A 14,351-nucleotide genomic window follows, 5' to 3' on the forward strand; every position below is an offset into this window, starting at 1 on the left:
GGTGTTCCGCCGCTACTGCTTCACATTCGACCTCGTCACCAGAGGACGGGTATGTATGATATGGAATATGGATCGCCAATCGCCAGGCCCCCGGAACGGAAAGCATGAATAAGACTCTGCTGCAGTATATTTTCGGCGCGTTGGTACCCATCGGCTCTACCGGTGCACTGGAATACAATAGGTATGTCATGCAAAGAAAAACAAACATCTAAAACAACAGCCGGAACAAAGATCCACAAAAACCCAAAACGGTCCATTAACAAACGCTTATCAAGCTGGGGGAGGGGGAGGGGGCGGGGGGGACGCATGCCTTTCGCAGATGATCACAGCGGTGACAGACGACGTTTACAAAGTCCGACAATCGGCGTAACTGGGGAGGGTTCTGGCGAAATGACGGCTGCCTGCAAACACCAGTCAAGCAGAGAAGCTACCGCGTGGGATGATTCAAAGCTCTCGATGTAGTAACGGTGCGGGGTCGTATGCGAGCGTAACTGGCTGCCTATGGCACATGCACTGGAATGTAGACGCAGCAGCCGTCACTATGCGCTGCCATTGGAAGCTAGCGGGGGCCGTGAAATTATACACGGTGACCGCGGTACGCAGCGGTCCCCGGCTATGGCAGTGTTGAACAGCATGGCACGTGCGTTTGGCTGGCACGCACTGCGCGAGGGCTATCCCTGGCCGTCACAGGTGCGTGTTGTGCGGTGTCCCTCCTAAACTCTGATAAAACCCCCAATGGTGTAAGCTATCGCTCAACAGTAAAACCACGCGCGATCTGGCGACTAGGTCTGCAACTGGGGCTTCGCATACAGCACGCCGTTGATCAGAGGAACTAAACATGCGGAGACTATTGGTGCCCTGAATTAACCTTCAACAGTGGCAGCGCGCTATAGCTGCGATTGCTGAACTAACAAAAGGAACACAGACCGGTGCGAGCTCGCCTTGGCTTTCGAGATTACCAGAGCGGTTACATGATCCCAAACAGTCTACAAATCTCACGCCCATCACACCAAACATTTCCATCTCGTTACCCTCACCTACCGACAATCTGGCAAAAGATTCACACGGTAAAGCGACCGGCTAAATAAGTCAGAAGTGTCATGTTCTGCAGTAATGGCTGAATCTCGGCCAATAACCACATATAGCAATCAGCTTATTGCTCACCAGTAAGGAATGTGTCGCGATAAAAGGTCATCAAATCATATGAGCTGCCTGTAAAAGTAAAAGTACCATCTAAAATGATAAAAAGGGATACAAGCCAGTCATCAATCAGCTTCGCGTCCAATGAAATTCAGTCATGAGATGGTTCGCCATCACGATAATAAATGCCTTTGCGAGATCAGTCAGAGTGTAACACTTCTGACCGGATGCCATGCTCTGAGATTCCTGAATAGTTACCATCCGTTCCATAAGCTCACTGCTACTACCCTGCAGGTAAAGCGGTGTCCTGGGCTGAAGTGGGGGCGAATCCGGTGCCAAAGTTTTCCACCAGCGAGCTCGTCTCGAGGTGACATAAACACCATACTGGCAGTTCCTGCTTAAAAGTAAACAGCTTTAAATGAAGCTTCTCGAGCGCCTCGCAAATCTTGTTGCGAATGGCGACAGCAGCAGGCAGGTTTTGTGCGTGCTTCAAGCTGGTTGTCACCGCAGCTGACCGCCTTACTCCGCCAAACACGCATTCATGACTGGCTTTAGCTAGCAGGCCCATTAAACAAGCCAGCAACTGGCAACAAGCGGGCCGCTGTCCCTGGTGTGAAGCGGAAGCTCTCCCGGCGCCGGGCTGTGGCAGCCGTGTGCGCGGGCAGACCGGTCCGGTCCGGCGGACGCTGGTCTACTGGACCGGCAGGGACCAGACTGGCGGACCAGACGGACCAGACAGACCGACAGACCGGCGCTCAGTATAAGTGCACAGCCCGCTTCAGCTTCTTGCGCCGCCACTCGGGCAGTTTGTAGAACTCGGCAGAGCTCATGTTGAACACACTGACGAACTCGTCCTCCGTCAGGTGGCGCTGCAATAGAGCGGGCATTGTTCGGTCAGGGAGTGAAGCAACGGGGTACCGGTAAAGCAGCACCCTGAGGTTGGCGAGAGGCAAGTGAAATAGTTCAATTATTAGCAACAAAAACATACGATAAAGTAGGGAACAATGAACAAAAAAAAAAAAACGTGAACAGGAGCCATAAAAATGAGCCCTTCTAATACTTCGAATTGTTCATCAGAAATAACCGAACATATGCGGCATGACAGCCAGTAACGATGGAAACCGAGCTCGGTAGCTGACAGAGCTCCAGTCCACCAGTCACCCACCTCCAGCTGTGTGCCATCCACGTCCTCTGGCAGCGTGCGATTCCTGTCGCGCCGCAGTCGCGCCGCCGGGTACTTGCTCTCCAGGTTGGGTGTGTAGAGCGGCGCGTGTCGCGAGCGCCGGTAGAACGGGCTCTGGGGGTCCGTCTGCGGCGGCATGGGCACACTAGAGAAGGAAACGGCTGACGGGTCGCGCCCCGAGCTGACCGGCGCCGCCGCCAGTGCCAGCCGGTCGCCGTCGAGCAGCGAGGCCAGAGAGTCTGCCGGAGGGACACGGCGTCAGCGGGCTGAAGCCTGAAATGGCAGGCGATAAGGTAACCAATTGCACAGGTGGTAGGGATGAAGGATGCCATGGTACCGGAGAGGAGCGTTCAACTGTTTCGTTGAGAAGTGATGAATCATAGCTGTGAAAGCAATTAGCGATTAGATTGAGGGACACTTTGACAACGGGCACTGGGTTTCACGCAAAGTATACTGATTGCTAAGAAACACACATGTCAGATATCCGCCGTTTTCCGTAAAAAGCGACCGCAAGCACGTCCTAGAAAACAATTCAATCGGCACACACCACACCCAATGCGTCCACTGTGGAATAGCTTACCCTCCGACTGGGTGTCTCCCATCTGGCGGTGACGAATGGAACTAAACGTGTAGTCGCGGCCGTCAGACTGAAAAATCAAACGGTGACGGCCGAACGGGTTAAAATGAGAGGCGACAGCAGCATGGAGCGGTACCGTGCCAAGATATCACCATCAAGCACAAACTGAGAGAGCGCATTCATGAGCAGCAAACACGACAAAGCAAGGTCATCAGCAAGTAGACACTGACAAAATGGTGACCAAAATACAGATAATTGACCGGGACCGATTGAATTGCAAAATGAATGTAAAGGTTGAGCCTCGATCACTCCAACCAGTTCGTCTACTATTGTCATGTCATTTCTTTGATAAATTTGTGTACATCTGTGAGACGTCGTAAGCCCAGCCTGAAACTACCGGTAAATGGGGCGCCAGCTGCAAGATGCCTTTATCAGAATAGGACCATTATTCAGCACGAACTATTTGTAAACAATGAACGCACAACACAAATCAATATCGTCAGGGCAGCATGCCATGCGAATTAGGAGTAAATGACCATACTAACATACGCAGTATGCCTAATCTGTCAAAACATACAACGATAAATCTATGAAATCTGACTCGATATGCATGGCAGTATGTAATGAAATCGGGCAAAACATCACCAACTATGGGGACGGATCAACAAAGAACACTGACGGGCTGGGGTGCTCGTGCGTCAAATTTGTCAGAATATACGTCAACATCGAGGTTCGGGATAACACGCTAACTCTGCGATATGCTACATCAGCCATATACACCGGCACAGTCCTCCCAGCCACCAGTCAATGCACACCTCACACCGCCGGTTCCCCGGTGACGCCGTGTCCTCCACCACTCAGCGGATCTGCAGCCAGCACAGCGCTGCCACCAGCACAAGCAGCGGTGCTGTGCCCCCCCCCCCCCCCCCACACACACACCCACTCCAAACACCCGCACACGGAGAGCACGTCAACACGCACACGTCAAAAGCACGCCTCACTCAGACACTCACAGCAGACATCCGTTCATTGCCAGCACTTACTGAACACCAGCACACAAACATGACACGGCTACACTGCACACAACACCGCCATCTCCGGCCGGCCCGGTGTTCCGTCGCTCTGCCGCGTCCCTGCGCCGCCCTCCTCTCCCCAGGCAGTGGGACATGCAGCAGCCAGACCGAGCCGGCCGGCCGCCACTCACGGACAGATGCGGCGTGCTGCGCGCGCCAGTCACGTAGCCCGCCAGCGACCCACTGGCCGCCAGCCCGTAGCCCGGTTTTGGACAGGGCCGCAGCGCGCTGACCACTGACAGCAGGGCCGGAGACGGGCGGGTCACGACGGGGCGGGTCACGGGGGACGCTCACCGTCACAGAGGGAGCCGAGCCGCCGCCGCCGCCGCCGCTCAGGAGGCCGCCGTACCTGCCGGCCGCCGGCAGCGTGCAGAAGCGGCGCTCCGGCGGCGCCAGTCGACCTGATCAGCGGGTTACAGCGGGCGTTACGGTGAGTTACAGCGGACGTTACGGCGGGGTCTGTGGCTGGCTCAGCGGGAACCCAGCAGGGTTAGGGTGGGCCCCAGAAAATGTTAGATTCAGCAGGTATATCGAGGCAAGAGCTATAGCTGGGTAAAACACTGATTGAGGACCTTAGCATGGGTTTAAGTAAGTTCAACGAGGGTTTGGGCAGAGTCTAAAATGGGTTGTGACATGGTACGCAAGGGTGAAAGTGAGTTTATCGAGACTTTATAAAGAGCCAAGCGGAGAGTTGTAAGGGTTCAGCATGAATCATTTTTCGGGATTCGACAAAGTTTACAGTGACAAGATGTTTCAAAACTGTGATATAATAGTGCAATGATTAGGTGCAGTGTGAACAGCTGTGAGTCATAGCACAAGGGTAGGAGTGAGCAGGGTCCAACATACGTCACGAAGCGGATCAGCACTGGCTGCAGCTAGGTTCGGTAGGAGCTATGACACAGCATCACTGAATTCAGCACATCAAGAGCAAACGATGATGGGCTGTCAACCACCCACGCCCCTCGCCGCACACAAGTAGCCGACGATGAATATAATCAGACATGATATACCGGAGCCCTGGCACCCTCACGACCACTGCATGGCCGCTGCTGCAGCAAAGCGTGGCACCGCTGCGGATGGGGAGCGCACGTACCGTGACGATATGGACGGGTTCAGCTCAGGTCAAGACGGGGTTTGAGAAAGCTGCCGGATCCATCGGATAACGGTGGGCAAAGACAGGAGACAGCAGGATTTAGTTGAAACAAGCACTAAAGTCTGACACCAAAACGACAGGTCACCACTGAGATATGAGCTAACAGGATCTCGCCGTGCTGCTACGAAGAGACAAGCTGGACGTGGCTATTGATCTGCTGCGTAACTGCAATTATCACAGTTAAATTAAATCAACGGCCTAGCCCGTTCGTTTAACACTGGGCTAAGCGTTAGTAGCCGAACGGATTCTGCACCTCACCGCCTTCATAAAACGGCTGCGTCAGGACCAGAGTGAGGTCATTATCAAGTTGCCATAGCACTGCTATGTTCGGACGGCCGACACGTCGTATCAGATGAAATAGTCATACAGAACACGACAGGCTCCGTGCTGTAACCGTACTTTCTTGTTCCGCGCTGTCTCAGTCAGAATGGCTACAGCGTAGCTGGTATTTCATGAGCTAAAGGAACAGCGGTCGCTGCCGTATGGGTGATGCTAGAGCGGTCTAAGCTGGAGTTAGGAGTATTTTGCGAAAGCGTCAGCAGGGGCAAGCAGTCAAAATATTGACTTAATGACAAGGCACGGGCAATGGATCAAATTTAATGACGGTCTTCATCGTATTCGTCAAAAGTTATGAAAAACAGAATTAATTTCAGCAAAGCACATTATGGCAAGATCAGTTAGAAACTCCCAAGCAAAGCGTCCAATTATGCGGGACCTACCGTAACATGAGTGGTTCCATCCTGTAATCCCGTATTACCCATCAAAGTTCAGTGCGTCCAGCCCAGTTTCCATGAGGCTCTGCCCCACGTAGCTCAGTTCCTTATGACTGTCTTTGACTCCCGAGTCTCCAAGCTCTCCCCCCCCCTCACACACACACACATGCCCCTGCCGCACAATGACCCCATGACGTACTGTTGTATGTGGAGGGCAGTGTGCTGTGGTCGCGCGTGGCCCATCCCACCGGCGGGTAACCGTGGTACCGGTAATAAAACAGGTCCTCGTCCAGACTGCGGTTGTGCAGGAACCGAGACGGAGCTGACGAACAGAAAAGTCGGCCGGTTAGACGACACCAAGCCAGCTAGGTTGTTAACATGGATCAGACAGCAAATATGAGCAGATTTGGCACAGCTTTCCATTTTCCAGCAACTATCCAGATTCAAGATTAAGATATCCGACTGAGCAGAGCTGAATAGCCCAGTCCCCTGTCAAGACCGCAGACAATGTCCGGTTCGTCCTGCCCACTCACAGGCGTTCACCGGGTTCTGGTAGCGCATCCCATAGCGGGGCTCCCGGTTGGCGGCCGGGGTGCGGGACGTGCTGCGCGGGTCCGGGTGCGTCAGCTGCTGGTGACGCTGCTGCTTCCGCGCCTGCAGGTCGTGCAGGAACACCTTGCCGATGCCGGATGCGATCTTGGTGAGCTCAGCCTCCTCACGCTGCGGAAAGGACGTCAGTCAGGGACAAACAGGAGCTACACTCGTATCGATTTGTCAATTCGGAGCAGCCATCCCAATGTCAGGATGGCCGAGCGGTCTAAGGCGCTGCGTTCAGGTCGCAGTCTGGTTCTCCAGGCGTGGGTTCGAATCCCACTTCTGACAGATACTTTTCGCCCGTAAAGCTTCGAGTACGTGTTAAACCACCATTCAACACAGACCATTCAGACATTTACATTCTGGCAGAATGCCAGGGACCTGCCCATTTTCTTCCTTTCCACACAAAACCTCTTTTGATCATCTGAGTCATGACTATTGAGTGGTGGCAGCCAGCAGGCAAACCGCCTCACAAAACGTTTTCGTTCGTGCTTCAATAACGCACTGTGGAAATTGGGAACGTCACTCTTCCCAGCCACTTAAAGCAAGTTAATTCTAAGGACGGTACGACACTGCGCCGTAAGGCGACAATAACCGACTCACAATCCATTAAAACAGTCACGGTTCCGTGCAGCACAACCATCGTGCTCGGTGCACTGCTTGGCCTCAGTGCCCTTGTAGCTGACACCCGGTATTGACCTAGCGCCCTCCCCACCCCTTCAACACGGTCGGTGCCACACCCACCTTTAGTTTGGGGTCCTCCTCCCTGTCGGCATCCACCTCGTCCTCGTCGTCGATGACGTCGTCGGATCGTCCGGACAGCCGCCGGCGCCGCTCGGGGTCCGAGTAGGCGTACGGCGGCGCCGGGAAGTCGTCCCGCTCGATGGCGGCCGGCAGCGACGGGTTCGGCACCTGCCAGTGGCGTCACAAGGGGACTCAGCGCACAGTCACAGTCACGCGCGGTCACACAGCGGAGCAGCGACGGATGTGTCCTAGGACTGAGTCGTCTCCGGCCAACCATTTGAAGATCGTGAGATAAACGATTAAATACGTAATATTCTACATGCTCGCACATTGTAAAATGCATGACATATTATCGTGCGGCGACAGTGGTGGCCACTAGCCATTCCATACTTTTATCATTCAGTGAATGATCATCCTGTACAAAATGTTTCGCTGTCAATCAGTTTATCAGTATCACGTCATTCCAACTCCGCTGAATCCGGCAGCGAGCACCAGTCCGTGACATTCGAAAGTCACGTTTATGAAGCCAGAACTGAATGAATATTGAATACAATAGCACAACCGATCGCAGCAGCATAGGGTGACTGTGCTTCCGGTGAATCGGAAAAACAATGTCGAAAAGCACCAGAACCCAGAACTTGAACGAACTGCGATACCACAGCTCAGATCCCACTGAGCCCAGTCATCAATGATTCGCCGAGAGAAAGCATAACAAATCACTCACTGTCACACCCAGCCCCCTGCCCCCTCTCCACAAGCAGCAATGTCCGAGCAATGCAGTAGTCCTGTCCCAATGCCTCCTCACACATTGCTCCCTATACCCGCCTTGCCGTTATGATGGTGTTTGAAAGTTGAATATCATCCCGCCATAATAAGCCCCTGCTCTCCCTCCTTTCACTTTTCCTTTTAATGCACCGTGGTTATCAAATTCCGTCCAAGTTCAGACAAGTTCAACCCTTAGGCTTTTATCGCCGTTCCACGGGATTCCTAGCGATTCTCCGCGTTAACGGCCATTTTCGTGAGGAATTCCTCAGCGAGGAAATTCCACGCGAAAAACGGACTGTCCGCACGCAGCCTGGTGTCTTATCATAATCCCGTCCAGTCTGAGTCCACCCCAGACCCACGATGGAGTCTATGTTGTATGTGAGTCCCACCTTGGCGTCCGGGTAGTGGGCGAGTTCGATGGGCTCGTCGGCGCTGACCGCCGAGCCGGGGCTCTGCGAGCGGGACCGCGAGAACGTCTCGTACATAGAGCGCTGCGCCAGCTGGTCCACCAATGTCAGCATGCCGGGCCGGGAGACGGGCCGCCGGCCGCTGCCGCTGCCGCGCGACACAGAGGCGCCGCGCTGCTTCTCTGCAGGGTGAGGGGTACGTGTCAAACGGCCTAAAGTGTAGGCGCGCGATAACAGCCGCGGCGTCAACAAACACCGCTTATGTGCGAACGCACGGACCTGCGCGGGCGGCCTCGCGGACTGTGCGAGCCAGCGGTGGGATACAGAGCTGACCCACACTGGTGCCAGGGCTTCAGCAAAAATGTTTGCTGTTTGAAAAAAGTGTGCACTATGCATCCCTGTTGATCATGTCAAATTACCTAATGCCATAAGAATGAAAAAAGTAGGCATTATTCTTAACAAAATGAATTATGAAAAACAGTATCTTATTACAGAAACACTATTGTTGATGAAACACCACAAGTCACAACACCTGAACACAAAACACATGGGTGGGAAGCTGAGGAAATTTCAAACCTAACTTCCAACCAACATACCTTCTGGTACATGAAAATGTTTTGGCCTCCCTTCTTGTCATAGGGATGGATAGGCTTTTTCATGTAGTGCAGGTCGTCCTGTATGTAGCTGTAGAGCGGAGTGGCGGCCACATCCAGGTAAAAGTCAGGCTCATAGTAGCCAGTAGTTGGTGTGTTACAGCTCAGCTCTGCATCGGAGGGCTGTGAGCAGAGGGCAGGGTTAGGCCAACACAGAACACCAAGCACAGTCACAAGGTGACATACCTGTGGATATGTAGGTACCTATATACACAGCTTAAGTGAGCTGACAGCTATTTTATAGTAACATAAGCAGATACTGAACATGAAATGTGACAGCAGAGTCAATATTATTCAATACAATCTATTGTTAATACAATATTGACATTTAACAAATATGAAACCCGATTACATTAGATTGACTTACAGCAATGTTTGTCTCACTATCCTGTTCCATGTTATCTTGCAATATTGCTGGCACAGTGCGGCTATGGCACTGTATTAACCTGAAAGAGGCTTAGAGGGGTGAATTGCAGCTGAAATGCAAAATATTCAACTCATCAAGTGAGTTGAATCAATTGCAAGTGAACTTTGACCTACAATTTCAGCTTTTGACACAGCATTTCATTTTTTCAATTTCAATTGATTTCAATTTGTTAGCAAATAGCAATGGTTTCAAATTGAGGGTGCGTCAACAGCAGAACTTTATTTAGGTTACATCCACGGACATGTCCGACAGGTTCGTGAAGATAGCGTCAGCAACAGCAACGAATACAGCGTCGGATTCAGAATTGCTTCTAAAACTGTCATCAGTTCAATTGGGGGACGGAGAACACGAATATGACTTATTTTGCCCTAGATCCCTTCCTTCACCCCTTAATCGTCACTTAGAGGACGGGGCGCGTCAAAAGTGCTCCAAGGCTCTGTCTGATCGCCAAAATAATGGTCGCAATCGATTCCTTCAGACACAGGCAAGGCTATATAAACCGACACAGGTCAAGGTGAAATCAAAGGGGGCACGGTGCCCCGGTCACCGGTGCCCACCCCGTTCCGCCGCCTATGCCATGTCATATTGAGGTTATTATATGATAAATGATCAATATGTAATAAACGAGCTAAAATTGAGAACCTAACGCCCTCAACTCACAAAAATCAGCCGAACTCAAACTGTGTTGTGTTATGAAATTTTGCAAGTTCAAGTTATGTTTTGTTTCGGCCAAGGTTTGGGCTAAAATTTTTAGGCATGAGATTGGTTGTCCTCGTCTTTCCACCAGCTGACTTTTTCGTACTAATGACGTCATTTAGAAACGCGATGAGAGCGCGGACGGCGCGCGTTTTGATAAAGATTATTATCTTTAGGGTGTGAGTTTCGACTCTTATAGATTAAAAACACTGAAGGGATAGCAAAAGTAACTTTGACAACATATAGCTGATAGGGATTTCATCGGTACCTACAGTACCAGCTCAACTGACATCGTTTACCAACTCAAGATCGAGATCCACAGTTGCGATCCGCCTACGCCTAAACGTCTACCATTTGCCTAACGTTTACCTGACCTCCATGTGGTCCTTGGCAGTTAACCTGCCGCCGCAGGGTATATTGAGTGAAGTCCTTTGACCTTACTGTCTTTTAGAGGACTACACTAGCCCATTCGCATTATTTCTCACACTTCCTTATTCAGACTATCTACAAGAACCACAATCCTGAATCTTGACCCAGACTGACGGGTCAACCCATCAGATAACCGGTGGACGTGGTGACCTCTCGAGGTGACCATTTCAGTGGCAGTACAGGCTGTTCCATCACGGCACTCCCTTCCCATTGGGACAACCTCTGCCACTGCGACGCACCAGGCAGCACCGCTCAGTCCAATGTCTCCCTCTCGGCTCTCCCTACGGCTATACAACGGTCTTATCAGAGCGAAAGAGCTTGCTTCCAAAAAGCAAAAGTTTCAATACCGCAACATTTCGAGGAAAGGCCAGCGCGTCGGCAAAGCGCCTGAGAAGGAAGGATGGAACGATGGCACCGATAACCGTACATATATTGTCTGAAGCCAGCAACATAACATGGAACAGTATACATGACGAGCAGGTGAGCCGGCCAGCCGCCACAGCACGGGTGTGGGATGGCCGAGCGAGCAGGGACGCGTACATCGCGGCGCCGGTCCCCTGCCTCTGAGACACAGCAATGGCACGAGGAGGGCACGTGGACGATCGGGTAGCGCCCGGCATGATGAAAATTTATGAGAGGCGTAAATAAATACGAAAATATATGCTTGGCATAATTCTTAGCAATAACCAGCAGGTGAGAGCAGCACCTGAATCACGTCGGTCGCTGGAATGCGATAAAGCGATACTTTTACCAAAGTGGATTAAATAGAATAACAACTATAGTACATCACACAACAGCTTTCAGCGCTTGACGAATCTCCATAAGAGATTCGTAGCTGGTACGATAACTCATATGACAAACAAACACACGCATACTGCCGTGCAAAGTAAAAGAAGCGTAACTCACTTTTTACGATTTTCCAGGAGAGCCGATTTACTGTTTGGAGACATTGTCGCTAGTGTATCATTCCAATATGGGAGTTGCATACATCATTGAAATTGTTGAGAAACGGATATATTTGTGGTATGCAGTAACGTTCCAACAATAGTTTAAGTTAAATGTAAATTGGCAAAAGGTTTTTTTCCTTTGACTTTTTGGGCGAACCGCTTGTACCGCCAAAAGGATGAAAAGCGTAACTCCAAACAGCGCCATGGTAAAAAAGCGTAACTCATTACTGCGCCACGCGATGCTTTAAAAAAGAGCGTAACTCGCAAGTTACGCTTTTCTTATCTGAAAAAGGGATATTTTTTCATTATGCGCTTATTTTGTACAAGGTGAATGCTTTATACCATAATATTTTATGGACCTCGCACGCCCGAAATAACAGCGAAAGCAGCCATCAGGCCCATCAAAACATTGTCAATGAGAAATCCGACGAGGATAATCGGTTACCAATACGCCCACCAGGAATCATATTGCCCGTGAGTAGCTGTGTGTTAAAAGCGCAAGTTCAAACCAGACGCCACCGACCCTTCTGTCTCCTGAGGCTATCGCTACAAGCTTGACACTACATAGATTTACCGAACAAGTGGCCGGCGATCGCAGCTCGCCGTGGTCTTAGTCTACATATCTACCCGGTCAGATTCCTGATGCCCGGTTTCACCGACTGCATAGGACGTAGAGCGGCGATAATCAAGTAAGCCTAAGTTTGTTTCATCTCAGAAGGGTTGTTCTTTGGGGCGTCTTGTCAAAGGTAGCCTTCATCAGGAGGCACAAAGTCGTTTCTTCGCACGACTTCGTTACAAAAAGGTCTTCTTCGACTTCTTCACAAAGACGTCGAGCGAAGATTGCTTTTATCCCCCCCCCACCGCCCCCAGTACTTGGATAACCCTGAAGTCCTTCATCAGAGTTCAATTCAATCTTAGCTGGCAACCACAGTTTTGTTTCGCTCCCCTATCATCGAAATGGAAGAAGTCGTCATCCTTAAAGATATTCAGTTTTCGTCTGTTTTCTTCAATCATCCTAATAAAACCTCCGAAGCTATCCACTACAGTTTCTTTTACGGACACTCATTTGGACAACTGATGCGGGCAGCGCGTTTACTGAAACGCAGCTGTCACAGGCGGAGGTCACCGGGTACGATGCCTTTGGCGAGTGCGATAACAGCATCACCGCTTCTGGAGAAGGACGCTGAGTCGCTGGCCTGTTGCTGTGGCGCTGAGGCCAACTCCCTGAGCGGCATATCTTCTGGGACAGCCAGGGCACTGCTTGCATTGAGGTAGTATTTCGTGGTCCTCCCAGCCGGCCACACGAGGTCTCGGCGCCGCCGCCAGGGTGGCAACTGGCTGTCCCGGTACATCCCGGCCCACGTCGTGATGGTGGAAGCAGGACGGGCCTCGGTAGCTGAGCGTTTGGTATAGCTGCGCGCCTGCTGGTCAACGTGGCAAATAGGGCCTCAGCCAAAGTCCTTCCCCTTCCAGACGCTGCGAGCGATAGCGGAGAGGTGTAGCGGAGACCGTGCTCCTCCATCCCTGCAGCCTGTATGGAGGAGCACGGCCGAGAAACTGTGGGACAGCGTGTCGAGCTCGGAGTACATACATCTTCCGAGCCGCTCCTCTGCCTGAGAGACCCGCCATGGAAGCTGTCGCCACCAATCACCATTACTGAACATCGGAGCCCCACCTATACCGGCGGCCAGCGAAGAAAGGAGAATGGACACAGCCTTCTAACACCTGGCAGCACTTCTGCACAATGCACATGGACGTGGAACGAAGAGGCGCCGAGCCCTCGTGTGGCCGGATGGGAGGACCACGAAATACTACCTCAATGCAAGCAGTGCCCTGGCTGTCCCAGAAGATATGCCGCTCAGGGAGTTGGCCTCAGCGCCACAGCAACAGGCCAGCGACTCAGCGTCACTCGTGGCTGCCGCGATGTCGGCCGAGAGATGCTGGCTACTCCCAACCTGCATGGCCCCGCGATGACGCATTTACCACGAATCGAGCCCGCGCTAGCCGCCTCTCTGCGCCCTGGAAGTCCCGCGCGGAGAACACCATCGACTAGAAGATCTTCCCTCCCCCCCCCCCCCCCCACACACACACACACGACCCCGGCTGCCTCCGTAGTGAGTCCGCGGCGAACCTGTGAGCGTCCACAGAGGAACGACTCCGCAACAACCGAGGAGCGGACTACGTTACATGTGTCTCGTATAAGAAGATGGCTCGGTGGGGGGGGGGGGGGGACGGAATCCGCGAAGGTGGAGGATCTTCTCTGATCTTCCTTTCGGACAGAGGAGAAGGAATGACGGTAAGGGTTGCGGCGGGCTCCCTCTGCTCCATAACCAGGGCCGAGCTCTCAAGACGGCGCTTGATGACATCAGCAGGATCGATCATAACCATGACCAAGGCCCAAGACCAGCGCTTCTGCCTCATCTGGACCGACTTCTACGCGGCGCTGCAGACCGTGGACAGTGGCTTAGCGGCAAGGACTGTCGCCAGGGCCACCCGCGGAGAATTGCGAGCGGACTGGTCGGCAGGCGGGTATAGCTCCATCTACGAGCTCCATCTACAACGCCGGCTCACTACCAGCGCCTGCCAGGGCGGACAACAGGGAGGTAACGGTGGACGTCCACCAGCTTCGGGCGGAACACTGCAACGTAGCAGCCCAGTACCTTCACCGGACAGGCGGGCCGACGGGGCATGGCTGCCTTGGCCGCCGGGTATAACAGCTAACACCAGAGCAAAACGTTTCCCGGGCGCTGATCTGGGCCGATGGAATAAACGACAAGAACAACAACAAAATATGAATCCCAACGGGTCGGCTGTGTTCCGGCTTTCGTGTCGGATGCTCGCTGTCTAGGA

The 14,351-nt window shown here is 52.4% G+C and overlaps 1 protein-coding gene and 1 non-coding gene across 5 annotated transcripts; one reads left to right on the top strand and one right to left on the bottom strand.

Annotated features, from left to right (window-relative positions):
• Positions 1 to 111: 111 nt before the first annotated feature.
• Positions 112 to 10,152, bottom strand: LOC122381254. 4 transcript variants are annotated; one of them, XM_043365222.1, is made up of 11 exons: positions 10,090 to 10,152; positions 9,370 to 9,448; positions 8,946 to 9,125; positions 8,332 to 8,531; positions 7,178 to 7,345; positions 6,373 to 6,559; positions 6,039 to 6,161; positions 4,268 to 4,374; positions 2,904 to 2,970; positions 2,306 to 2,562; positions 112 to 2,009 (listed from the first exon to the last, which is right to left on the bottom strand). In XM_043365222.1, exons 4-11 carry the CDS (start codon positions 8,461 to 8,463, stop codon positions 1,896 to 1,898), a joined length of 1,155 nt encoding a protein of 384 aa, XP_043221157.1. In that variant the 5' UTR covers positions 8,464 to 8,531; positions 8,946 to 9,125; positions 9,370 to 9,448; positions 10,090 to 10,152; the 3' UTR covers positions 112 to 1,895. The 4 variants fall into 4 exon arrangements, with proteins under 4 accessions (XP_043221157.1, XP_043221156.1, XP_043221158.1 ...); XM_043365221.1 differs by having other exon boundaries at positions 9,370 to 9,458; positions 10,090 to 10,141; XM_043365223.1 differs by having other exon boundaries at positions 9,370 to 9,458; positions 10,111 to 10,139.
• Positions 6,638 to 6,721, top strand: Trnal-cag. Its single transcript has one exon. It is a non-coding gene; the product is annotated as a tRNA-Leu (tRNA).
• Positions 10,153 to 14,351: the final 4,199 nt, after the last annotated feature.

This window comes from Amphibalanus amphitrite, unplaced genomic scaffold (assembly GCF_019059575.1).
Source record: "Amphibalanus amphitrite isolate SeventyFive unplaced genomic scaffold, NRLGWU_Aamphi_draft 000116F_arrow, whole genome shotgun sequence".
Taxonomy (NCBI): Eukaryota; Metazoa; Arthropoda; class Thecostraca; order Balanomorpha; family Balanidae; genus Amphibalanus; species Amphibalanus amphitrite.